Below are 13942 nucleotides of genomic sequence, written 5' to 3'. Positions count from 1 at the left end.
CTCTGCAACACTTGATACCACCTAACCAACACCAAAACACCACCATACAGATAGGAATATGATCATCAGCAAGCTACCCCAACACATGCTACAACCAAACAGTGCAAAAAACTTTCTACCATACAATCCTTGCTACTCCATGAACCTATCATCACCCTAACTATAAAAAACAAACCTCTTTAAACACAATTATAATCTACTCCCTCTATTCCTTGGGATACCACACTAAGAGCAGTATAAGATTAAGCCTCTATGAAGCCAAGACATACACTTGGATTCAAACAACATAGCGTTATATTAAACTCCATGTCATTTGATTTAACTTTCATTAATTTCAATGCATGCGTTTTGATCTTCTCTACTTAATTTCCAACTTCAATATTTTTATTTTGGAATAGTTTTATGTTCCTTATTTTTTAAATGCTCCACACATGCAAATTAAATTATTTGGGCATCCTCAGAGGCATTTCTGCTTCCTTTAGGCATTTATGCACGGCAAAAGTTGATTTTAAATGAATTATTATGTAAAATTAATTGAGATTAAGTTGAAGTTGAAGTAATTTTTCCCAATAGTTTTTAATCAAATTGATTGGTATCTAAATTCCACAAATGAATTCCTTTAAGAGAAAGACTTCCTAAATGCTCCATGTCTAAATAGGTACACGTGAGCAGAGTGTGACTGTGGTATTAGGCCCACCAAAAGTAAGTGGAGGAAGCATCTCTCCCTTTCTCACACTGATGAAAAAATAAAATAAAAGCAACCATAAACATGATGATGACGATGAAGACGACGACGAGTAGCAGTAGTAAAAGAGTACGTAGCCTCTTTGATACTCAACTCCACCTTCTCCCAATCGCAAACCAAAGACAAGCTAGCGACAAACAAATCTCCCTCAATTTCAATCATGTACCCCAAATCAAATCTCTTCCCACATCTAACGATTCTAATCAAACAAATTACCCTCTCTTTATACAATAATAATCGAATATATGTTTTCTAGGCCCCGCCATTTTCAATATCCCACACCTCATTAACCTTCTTCATTAACCACTTAATCATCAATTATGTCTAATTAGTCTAATTAGTCAAATTAATCATATAAATAATATTCCATCACTCACTCCTTACTAGTACTCCACTTTACACAGTTGATTATTATAATATTTATATAAGTTATAACCTCTGCAAATTGCAAAATTATACTACTACCAGTCCCCACTATACTACACATAACCCCTTTTCCAATCTATAAACCTCTTTGTTATTGTTTAATAGTAAAATCATCATTTTATGAAAAGCAACCATGCCAACACCAGTATCCGCGGCAAGGCAATGCTTAACACCGGAAGCGGGACGGGCACTAGACGAAGCTGTTGCGGTAGCGAAACGACGCGGACATGCTCAAACGACGTCGCTTCACGCAGTTTCAGCACTGTTATCGTTACCGTCTTCGTCGATTCTCCGCGACGCGTGCTGTCGTTCGAGAAACTCGGCGTATTCGCCGAGGTTGCAGTTTAAAGCGCTTGATCTTTGTTTATCGGTGTCGCTGGATAGAGCGCCTTCTTCGCATAGTAATGTTTCTCCTGATCATGAACCGCCGGTTTCCAACTCGCTTATGGCGGCGGTGAAACGGTCTCAGGCGAATCAGCGGCGGCATCCGGATAATTTTCATTTTTATCATCAGCAGCAGCAGTTGCAGAATCAGCAAACGTTTTCGGTTTCTTCTGTGAAAGTTGAGTTGCAGCATTTGATTTTGTCGATTCTTGATGACCCGGTTGTTAGTCGGGTTTTCGCGGAAGCGGGTTTTCGGAGCTCCGAGATTAAGTTGGCTATACTTCGTCCTCTTCCGCATCTCTTCCGTTCTCGCGGTCCGCCGATTTTTTTATGTAATCTGACGGAGCAGCCTCGCCGGGGGTTTGGGTTTGGGTTTCCGTTTTTGTCTGGTTTTGGTGATGAGGAGGATAATTTCCGGCGGATTGGGGAGATTCTTGTGAGGAGTAAAGGGAGGAATCCTCTGCTTCTCGGTGCATGTGGTAATGATACTCTGAGAGCCTTTATAGAGGCTATGGAGAAAAGAAGGGAGGGGGTTTTGCCTCTCGAGCTCGCCGGGCTGCGTGTGATTTGTATTGGGAAGGAATTGGAGAGTGGTGATGGGGAGATAGTTGGTTTGAGGTTGAGGGAGATTGCTGTTATGGCGGAGGAGTGCGTCGGACCCGGTGTTATAGTTAGTTTCGGGGAGTTGAAGGGTTTGGTGAATGGTGATGGTGGATTTGGAGAAAGTGTTGTTGAGGAATTGGCGAAATTGTTGAAGATTCATTATGATAAGTTTTGGTTGGTTGGTTCTGCTGCTAGTTATGAGAGTTACTTGAAATTTCTGGGGAGGTTTCCTTCTGTGGAGAAAGATTGGGATTTGCAGATTCTTCCCATCACTTCTGTTAAGGCTTCTGAATCATATCATAGTCCAAGACCAAGGTAGTATATCATATATCCCTTGTGTTTAGTTATTTATGTTCATGTCTTTTGTTATGTTTTGATTCCAAATATTTTATTTCTACTACTATTTTTTAAATAAATAAAATTCATTTCTTTATCTTTGGTCTTATAACTTTGTGACAAGCCTATATTTTTTAAATAATATCGAAATTTAAAGCTTAGGTGATGAGTTAATCAATCATTGTGTATCTAATTTGATTTTTTAGTTTTTAGTGTATCATTTGCTGAATGTTTTTATGATGGAACCATTTACAAATTTTTTCTGTCAAATTACTTCTGGGATGAGTGTGAAGTTTGCATCTTTGACAGAGTTATTAGTTTCACATGGTTTTTCTCTTGACAAGGTTTTTTTTGTTTGGTTTACAGCTTAATGGATTCGTTTGTACCACTTGGTGGCTTTTTTTCATCACAGTCTGATTTGAAAAGGCCACTAAATGGCTCATTTGGTTGTGTTCCTCACTCTCATCAATATGGTGAAAGCTGTGAAAATGAATTCCTGGCTGCTTCGAAGGAAAGATTTTCTGTTTCGGCTCCTGATTCATACCCATCTAGCTTACCTCAATGGTTGAAGACTACAGAATTTGGCACTGCAAAACCATTGAATGTTAAGGTGTGTATAATTCAGTTAAATCTACTAAATAATTTCAGTATAAATTATTTGTATTATTATTAGGCCAATTCTGAATGAGTGATGCGGTTATTTACCAACCTTTAAATGGATTAAATTAAAAGAAAATATATTTAAGGTAAGCTATTTCCCTTGAAAATAAAAGATTAAAGGAGCTTGATTGAGGAAGTGGACCTACTTCCTCTGTGATTATTTATTTTCAATGGGCTTTATAATCATTGATTGTTTTTTTCCCTTTATCTCTTATAACATGCATGTGCACAATTGTATCAAACACTGAGGATGAGCAATTCTTGGGATGACTTGCTTGTATTTGCTTGCTGGTCACTCGAGTCGCATGTGCTTAAATAGTTAAATTCAACAAGTTGAAGGCTTTAAGATTTTTGCTCTTTTTATTTGTCTTGCCATGACAAGTTATATGATAAATGAAACCTGGTTTTATTTTTACGTAGTAATTGTAATTCATTGATTGTTTAGTATACCATTCCCGATCTCCGGTTCCTTTTCAATCTTGATTTTTTTACTCTCCTTTTAATACCTCACTTGCTTTCTTTCTCTCTCTCTCTCACCGCGTCTTTAGACCTTTTCATTTTTTGTGTAAAAGACCACTTTTCTTTCATTCAGTGCAGACCAAAGATGGTGTTTTGGTGGATAGTAGTGAATCTTGTACGCCGCATACTAACTTGGACAACATATGCCAAGTTCTGCATCAGCGAATCCCTGAGGAAAATACTTGTCCAATTGTTGTGGGGTTTCATTGTACTGCTGACAACAAAAACGAAGATATTGACAACCACAGAAGCAAAATTGTAGACGAATCACGTACTGAACACATCAACCTCAACTCTCATGTACCCGTTGGTGTTCAATCAGTGGCAACATTACAATCCAGAAGTCCTTTTCCCGCTCTCTTCATGGAAAAACAGGAAAACAATACTCCAAAACTAACTGAGATGTTCCAGAAAGTAAAAGATCTCGATACAGGTGACCTAAGATCTTGCAACATGTCCGGTTCAAGTGTGTCCGATGGTAGTCAACTGTCTCCCACATCCGTGACTTCAGTAACCACGGACCTTGGCTTAGGAATATGCTCCTCTCCCACCAGCAATAAATTGAAGAAACCCGAAGTTCAATATACAATGGAGCCTCCTAAGGAAACCCCTAATCGATTTTTTTCAAGCTTTAATTTGGATGAAGAGAATATCGTGAAGCATCCATCCCAATCTTCATCCTGCTTAAGTTATGACTATTGTCGACAAGTTGATGCAAGAAATCCTAAAATTATTTTTGAAGCTCTTTCCAAGGAGGTAAGCTGGCAAGATGAAGCCATAAGGGCTATTATCAGAACAATATTCAGTGGCTCAACCAAAAGGCATAAAGACCATGGAGCAAATCAGAGGGGAGACAGATGGATGAATTTCGTTGGACCTGATTGGCATGGGAAAAAGAAAATTGCGGTTTCTCTAGCTGAGTTACTGTATGGAAGCCGGGAAAACTTTACTTTTGTGGATCTATGTTCCGAGGAAGTGGTAGGATGCAATGTGAAATTTAGAGGGAAGACTAACCTTGATTTCATTGTAGACGAGTGCTGCAAGAAACCCTTGTCTGTTGTTTTCATTGAAAATGTTGACAAAGCAGATATAGTAGCTCAAACTAGTTTGTCTCAAGCCATCAGGACAGGAAAAATCACAGATTCGCATGGGCGCGAAGTTAGTGTAAACAATGCAATATTCGTGCTTTCTTTCTCAGGTTACGAAAATAGTTTGATGCACACAAGGGGACCTTCCTACTATTCCGAGGAAAGACTAAGGGAAAAAGGGGTAGCTATTACGATAAAAGTTGAACATGTGGTTAGAGACAACAGAAGCCAAAGCATCAGTGTAACCAACAATTCAATAGATATCATTCCTAATTTAAATTTCATGAACAAACGAAAACTGATCGGTGACAATGAACTTCACGATCCCAATTTTCTCTCAGATACGGCTAAAAGGCCACATACAACATCAAACTGGCTTTTAGACTTGAATCTTCCAGCTGAAGAGGACGAACAGAAACAAACAGATGATGGAAACTATGAACATGTCTCAACTGAGAACCAAAACCTTTGGTTGCAAGATTTGTATAATCTAGTTGATGAAACAGTCGTGTTTAAACCATATGATTTTGATGCACTTGTGGATAGATTGTTGAAATTGGTCAGAAGTAACTTCAACAAAATTCTTGGTTCTGAGTGTGCCTTACAAATCCAAACAGAAGTCACAGACCAATTGGTTGCAGCCGCATATGTCTCGGACAGCGATACGGAGGTGGAGAATTGGGTTGAGCAAGTTCTGTGCGGCGGATTCGCTGAAGTCCAGAGAAAATACAACCTCAGTGCTAGTTCTATTGTGAAACTTGCCCCATGTCCAGAGCAAGCTCTAAGTGTACACCTTCCATCAAGCATAATTTTAGAGTAAATTCCTTTCGGTGATTGTTGTATTTTCTATTTGAATGTATAATTTAGCTGTACCATATAGGGAAACAATTCTAGCCTTCTTCAGTCGCTATTATTCTTTTGGGTTTCTTTGTCTAGGTTTCAGTTGTGTATAATATGTTATTTGCAGCTAGTGCTTTGAGTGATTATCGTTGCATATTTAAATCAAATGTCTTTTTGTTTAAGTAAGTTGTTGCGTGATGTAATCGATGAATACAATAAACTGATGCATATCAATGTAAACAAAAAATAAGTTTCACCGAATCATGTACTAACTGTCAACCAAGATAAATTACTCATTTTTGGTTTGAAACGCCATTTTCTCCCGTAGTTTACACTCTTTTCTCATGTTTCTTCTCAGTTTTGCAGTAAATTCATGCTAGTGAAAGGAAAATAGTAAGCTCTTAAAAATCATGGTATTGGTCAAATCCTTTTCTCTCAAAGGAAATTTGAAACCTAAACCTACGACATTCACTAGCTTTAGTTCACCTGAACTGAAGATTTAGATAGAGCAGGTTTAAAAGAAGAGAATGGAAAATTTGCATGTCAACAGTTGGATTAGAGCTTGATAATAATGGAAATATGTTTCCACATTATGCATGCAACCGTTCTTCGTACGTAGCTTATCTCTTTGGGTCTCTTTCGTTTATACCAATGTCTAAAGATGAATGAAATGTAAGTTGGACGTAAGAGAAACTAAATATTGAAGAATCGAATGTGAGTTGTTGGTGCAATGGAACACGTGCTTTGATACCAATATTTCGATAGACAGTAAAACTTAATAGATATTCCGTTTGCAATTTAAATAAATCTACGTGATAGAACCTAAATGAGGAAGTGCAACAAGTGCACCCACAGCTAAGAAAGTCCTATTCTTCGATTCAAAAAGTCATTTCAAGTCTACATAAGTATTAAAGGTAGCACTTCTAAACGAAAGTTTTCAGGGAGAACTTCTGCTTGAAGGGGAGTACAGTGAATGGACTCACACTTGAGTGAAAGATTGTTGTGTACAAGTGTGAGTTGGAAATTCTACATTACTTAGAAAAGTGAAGGTTGAACACTTTATCGAGAGGACTCGTACACTTGTTACCTTAAGTTTTTGGGTAAATATTTTGGTGTCTCTTACAAGAGTGTCTTCTATTCATTCTTATGCGGAAAATTCTCTATGCACCCATATGGCTTCTCACGGACCTATGAGAAAAACTCCAAAATATCCCTATATTTCGGATATGCATCACCGAAATCACATTTTTTTTTGGGAAAAAGGTGCGTTCGCATGTGTATTTCCGAAGTCAATTTTTTTTTGGAAAATGTTTCTTTTATATTCATATCTGAAATAACTCAATATTTGTTAAAAAATTAAAATCAAAGTGAATCAATTAATAGTATAATTAATTGTATTAATCAAAATTTATAATTAAATATATACCATTATAATTAAGGCATAATAATAATATCAACCTATTAAAAATTTAAATCAACACATTATTTTCATATAAGATTAAATAAAGAAAGAAATTTAATATAAATTAAAATTATAATATTAATAGCAGGATATTTTTATCATAATAATTTCATTAATTATAAATCATAATATTGTAGTCATTGAAAAATATAATTACTTTTATAATTTAAAAAAAAATTGTGACAAATAAATTATTACAAAATTAAAATTTTATTTAATCTTTTTATTTCCTATATATAACAATTTGTATTTAAGTTATTTTTTATTAATAATAACTCACTTTAATTATATTATAAATAAATATTTTTTTAAAATAAAATCAAAAGAAATTTAGGATATTGGTAAATTCAGATATGCATATCCGAATTAACCAATATTTCAACTTTTCCATGGGGTGAGTTCGGGAATATGCATATCCAAATTAATCAATATCTCAAATTTCTTTTGGGTGCATCCGAATATATATATATATATATATATATATATATATATATATATATATATATATATATATATATATATATATATATATATATATATATATATATATATATATATATTCGAAAGGTATTTTGAGTTTTGAGAGAGTGTTTTTCATTCTATTTGAGTGTATAGAGAAATTCACTCCTTATGCACCTTTATTAGATTATATCAAATCTATCGCACTTTATAAGAAGAGAATGCTAGTGTTAATTGCCTTGTTAAATTATGAGTTTTGCTTCATCAAAAACTAAAAATATTTTCTATTGTCTTTTTCATTTAGTTAATATCTATTTAATATACTCTATGAGAATTGAGTTTAATTTTTTGTTGTTTCTTTTTTTCATTCATAAAAAGAAATATAATGCGACTTTTTGAAAAATGAGAAAAAGTAATTATTAAAAAATCAATCCAATAATATATTTAAATATATTGGAACTAGATTGAAAAAGCTCATCATATTAAATTAAATAGATTTTAATTAATCTTGGTTCGGGCCGTATTGTTGGACTCCATTAAGAATAGATAAAAGGAAACAATGGAGGTGCAAGTAGCTTTAGTTTTGAGCCTTTCTCAATGATGTTTGAAATGGAAATAGCTCATCCCTCATATAGATTATAGCCTCTACCTAGATCAAGTCGTTCCCAATTCATTAACTTTGTATTATACGACAGCATATGAGATTGTTATTTACATCATACATATTTTTCTCAAACTTTATGAATATTTAAAATCCTCTTTTATGTTTTGCCCATATAGTAAAATCTCAATGCACCATGTATGTTTGTTTGAACAATATTATCTGGACAAATTTTCAACTCAATTTTTAAAAATTATGGTTGTTGAAACTGTCACAATTTATTTTGATCTGAATACAGATTTTGTTTCTTAAATAAAAATAATGATTGATTACTAAAATAAATATTGTCTTGTTAGTGATCCGTAAGATAAATACATTTTTAATGTTATTCAAATTAAAAAAAATACATTATACTATCATGCAATTGATATGGTATAAAATTATTTAAATAAAAATAAATTTGAAATGAATTATTTAATTATTAAATAGTTATACAAAGAAAAAAATTGAACCATGAGACGAAAAGAGAATAAAAAGAATTTTAACATTTGAAAAAATAAATAAAATATGTATTAGGTTGATAGTGACCCGTAAAATACAGCCTAATAACATGTAAATTTATTTAATATTGTATAAAATATATTTAGAAACATATAAATTTAAAATAAATGAATAATAATCATAAAAGTTCAAATTTTTTAAATAACCATATAAAAAAACATATGAGTTGGAAAAAAAAATGAAATTTAACAAATACAAATGTAAAATTTTAGATATTAATTTTTATTTATTGCAAATAATATGATTGATAAGGATGTTATGGAGTGAAAGAGGAAAAAATTAAATTGGACCAATGAAAGACTAACAATTGACTTCTATTTATCTACTATAAAAAGCTAATACTAATAGATTGACCAAACTGTCAATTATGCCCTTTCTTCTAAAATAATTTACACTATCATTTTGACATTTTACTAACTAGCTAAAAAGCCTTCACATTTCAATCATCAATGGACACTTGACAACCTCAATTGTCTTTCTCCCAACACACACCTTCTCTCTCTTATTTCAAATTTCAAATTTCTTTCCCATTTCATTTTCCCACACTTTCTTATTTTTATTTTAATTTCTCTCCATTTATTTATTATCACAAAAAATATTAATAACCTATCTACTATCTACTATAAATCTACTTAAAGCTAATACTAATAGATTGGCCAAACTGCCAATTATGTCTTTTCTTCTAAAATAATTTACACTACCATTTGAACATTTTAGTAACTAGCTAAGTAAGCCCTCACCTTTCAATCATCATTGGACACTTGGCAACCTCAATTCTATTTCTCCCAACACACATCTTCTCTCTCTTATTTCAAATTTTAAATTTCTTTCACATTTCATTTTCTCACACTTTCTTACTTTCATTTTAATTTTTCTCCATTTACTTATTATCAAAAAAAATTTAATAACCTATTTTTTAATTTTAATAAAATTAAATATTTATTTATCTCACGGGTCACTATTAACACAATATTTAATTTATTTTAATCGATCATTACACACTTTCTCTATCTTAATTAAAATTTCAAATTTCTCTCACATTTTTTCTCACACTTTCTTGCTTTCATTTTAATTTTTTTCTTTCTATTTAGTTATTATTCCTAAAAAAATAATTTATTTTTTAATTTTAATAAAATTAAAAATTTTGATATCAGACGGGTCACTATCAACATAATATTTATTTTATTTCAATCAATCATTGTTTTAATTTGAGAGATAATATTCTTATTTTTATGATGAGTCACTATCAACACGGTTCTCTTTTATTTATGATTATTTAATACAATTAAAAATATATGATTATTATTCATTTTACATTTGTATTTAAATATATTTTATATCACATCAAATAAAATTTTTATTCCACGGTTCATTATCAACATAATATAATTTTTATTTTAATCAACAATTCCTATTGATTGAGAGACAATTTTTATTTTTAAATGTTAAAATTTTTTTTATCTTCATCTTACATATTCTTTTTTTATATGATTATTTAATATAATTGAATTTACATAATCATTTTTCATTTATAATTAAATCATTCATTTTAAATTTATACGTATTTAATTAAATTTTATACAATATCAAATAAATTTACCCGTGCGGAAGCACGAATATCTTACTAGTTGAAAAGTAAAGAAAGTGGTATGTTATATTGTTACTTACATAGTTGTTTTGTTTATTTCTAAATGATTTTAAAGTAAAAAACAATTTAGTTTGTTTAGTCAATCTAATAATAATAATAGTAAGATAGTAGACTATCAACAATCAACCTATTAAAATATAGGATGATTATTAACTCTCTAAATTGCCTTCCACCAAATAATATTTTTACTGTCAAAAAGATATATATGTAATCAACAAATGTCCCCATTAAATCACTTTTAATTTTCTCGAAAGCCATTTCAATGCTTCCATGTGTCTCAAATTAAATTTTCAATACCTCCTTCTTTCTTATCAAACTAGCAAGATATTCGTGCGTTTGCATGGGTAAATTTATTTAATACAATATAAATTTTATTTAGATATAGATGTAAATTTAAAATGAGTTATTTAATTATAAAATGAATATTAATAATATAAATTTAAGGGTTAAATACCTTTTACCCCCCTGCCAAACAAGCGAGTTTTGGTTTTGCCCCCTTTAAAAAAAAATTTGTTGCGCAGACCTCACCAAATTGAATTTCCAACCATTTAAACCTTCTACCATGTTTTTACCTAGAGTAACAGGTTTCCATCCTACGTGTCTGTTACCAATGTTTTTTTTATTTTTACCAATTGCCACGTTGGCACATCATCATCTTTTTCATGCTTTCTTCCTCACGAATCAGAAAATCCCCAAATCAAAAACTGTGAGCCCTAGGGTTTGGCAAACCGTGACCATCATCAACGGCTGCGCAGTGTTGTTCTTCATCATCTTCTTCGTCGTCATCATCACTAATAGGCATGGAACAAAGCTACAGCAATGGAAGCAGCAACTCGCATGAGATTACGAGTGTTCCCCAGTGTGGTTGTCGTTTGCCAATGAAGATGTGGGTAGCAAATACAATGCAAAATAGAAACCGGAAGTTTTGGAAGTGTCGTTTGGCCGGGGTAATATGTTGTATGATTTATATATCTGACTGGGTTAATTTGAGTGAACATATATATATATATATATGTGTTTTATATGTCCAATTTTTGTTGATGTTTGCAGGGTCTTAATTCTTGTGACCTGTTTTTATGGGATGATGAATTTGCCACAGCTATGGGTGGAAGTTCAAAGAGTGAAAATCGTGAATGCAAGAAATGTAACGTTGCGTTGGTGAAGTTGGAAATAACAATGAAGAAGCTTGAAAAAACAAAGTTGAAAGTTACCATAATGCAGAAGAAGATGTTTCAGATGAAAATGGGACTCATGTTGTGCTTGATCATGTTTGCAGTGATTTTGAAGATCAAGATTTAGGCATTAGAGTTCTATAATAACAAGATTGTTGTAGTATGCTTGTAGTATTCTTGTAGTATGCTTGTAGTATGTTATAGTATGCTTTATTTAATTTGCTGTAGTCTTGTGATGGGAAAATTATGTAAACTTCAAATGAATTAATGGAAAATTTTGTTTACAATTGATGGCTTTAGATGTATTAAACTATCTCATTGTTTTGTTTATAAGGGGTAATGAGTTTAATGTGCACCAGAAAATAAATTGCAAACAGGTTATGAGCATAAAATGTTCTTCATATTAATCAAGACATTAAGTCTTAAACTGTCAGTACATTGACTTACACAAAACACCATTAACTTGTTCAAAACATGCCCATAACTTACAACACTCAAAGATCAGTCAAGATTCACTTGTTCAAACACCATAAACTTACAAAAAACATAACATTGTCTTAAAGTTAACATAAAACATGTGACAAAACATAAAGAGACATGATTCTATTTCTTTGCTTTCTTGTTTGACTTCTTTGATCCACTACCCTCCTCTTCATCTGTCAATGACATTGGTTGGTCACTATTGGATCCTGGCCCTGTAAATGGTTTTGGTTTTTTAAACCAATTTATCTTGATTCTTTCACTTGACCTCTTTCTCATTGGCTTGAGCTCTTTCACTGCTTTCTTTTTCTTGGTGGCCTCTTTGTAATTTTGTGCAGTGGTGATGTCTGGAAGGCTTGTTATGATATCATCAGAAATCCCATCAAAATAATCAGTCTGAGCTGGATCAGTTGGGATAACTTCACTTGCCTGTGTTGCATCAGTATGTTCAACTCCACTTGCCTGTGTTGCATCAGTAGGGTCACCTCCACTTGCCTGTGTTGCATCAGTAGGGAAAACTACACTTGCCTGTGTTGCATCATGGTTTACAGCATTTTGAGTAGAACCTTCACCATCTGCATGCTGAGTTGTTTCAGTTGATTCAGTTGTCTTCACCTTTTTCTATCAAAAAACAAAGTTATCAGTTATAGAATTACCAGTATCAATATTCAGACATTAACAACAAATTTGGTTTCTACATCATACCTTTCTCTTAAGAGCATTTTCATCCTGAACTGAGCTTTTACAAGTCTGTGCATTATGCCCAAACTTATCACATGTTGTACATCTGTAAGAGACTCCTGGCAACCTTCTTCTAGCCCCATCCTCACCAGTCTCTCTAATCCTGAGCTTTCTAGGCCTCCCTGGACCCTTTTTAAAGATTGGTGGCAACAATTCATCCGATTCTACTTCAGGCCACATATCCCGGCCATTAATGGGACTAATAGCATAATTATAACACAACTTATACCTCTCTATAGAGTAACACTCATCCATAAAATCCTCAGGATTTTGTTGTCTAAATCCCAATGCAGCTAGGTACAGACACATCTACACCTTCAAACCCATCATCCAACCCAGTGGCACGTTCATCCTCACTATCTCCTAATCCTTCCACTCCTTCTTCATCACTATGCTCCTGAACTGCTATCTCATTAACACATCTAGGACTAACAACTGAAAATGAGACATCTACTACATCGTGCTCTACATACATGACACCATCTACTTCATTGGCATAAGAAAATGCAGCTACATCATAGCAGTCATCATCTTTCCTAATTTGGAAAAAGTTGGGATCAATTTCAGGAACCTTTGTCCATACCCTAAATGTGCCTTCACTGTAACCCCACTCATTCAACAACTTGTTAACGCAACTCATGGTAAAGTTGTCAATGTGAATGTCAGTTACATGTGTCGTTACCCCACCCCTGTATATCATATCCCCGTCACCCATGCTCACAAATTCCCCTCCATGATTGAAAACAACACTGATTAAATGCATATTCTGAAAATTTTTAAGGAAATGAAAAATTTGTTAAACCCTAAAATGATGACAAAACCTAAAATTTGTTAGACCCTAAAATAATGACAAACCCTAAAATTCGTACCTTGCCATCTTCAATAACTTCTTCTTCTACAGGTTCGTCCCTGTTCACAACATTGGTTTTCTTGGTTGAATGGCTTGACTGAGTCGTCTTCTCACTCTGGCTTGACTGTGTCGTCTTGCTTGACCGTGCCATCTTCTTTGGCTGACTCGTCTTCGTCTTGCTCGTCTTCGTGTTCTTCGATTTCGCCATTGCCCTAGCTTTCGTTTTCGCCTGTCCTTTTTTCAGAATGATTTGACCTAATTTTTTTCAGGGGGGTAAAACAATAACAAGTATATAATATGGCTTACGTGGCATTGGTAACAGACACGTAGGATGGAAACCTGTTACTCTAGGTAAAAACATGGTAGA

General features: G+C 33.2%; 1 protein-coding gene across 1 annotated transcript; it reads left to right on the top strand.

Annotated features, from left to right (window-relative positions):
• Nucleotides 1-764: 764 nt before the first annotated feature.
• Nucleotides 765-5667, top strand: LOC131661918 (protein SMAX1-LIKE 8-like). The gene is made up of 3 exons (XM_058931578.1): nt 765-2473; nt 2861-3104; nt 3752-5667. Exons 1-3 carry the CDS (start codon nt 1305-1307, stop codon nt 5579-5581), a joined length of 3243 nt encoding a protein of 1080 aa, XP_058787561.1. The 5' UTR covers nt 765-1304; the 3' UTR covers nt 5582-5667.
• The last annotated feature ends 8275 nt before the right edge of the window (nt 5668-13942 follow it).

Source organism: Vicia villosa, linkage group LG3 (assembly GCF_029867415.1).
Source record: "Vicia villosa cultivar HV-30 ecotype Madison, WI linkage group LG3, Vvil1.0, whole genome shotgun sequence".
NCBI lineage: Eukaryota > Viridiplantae > Streptophyta > Magnoliopsida > Fabales > Fabaceae > Vicia > Vicia villosa.
Note: the sequence above shows the minus strand (reverse complement) of the source record. Positions and strands in the feature narration are given on the sequence as shown.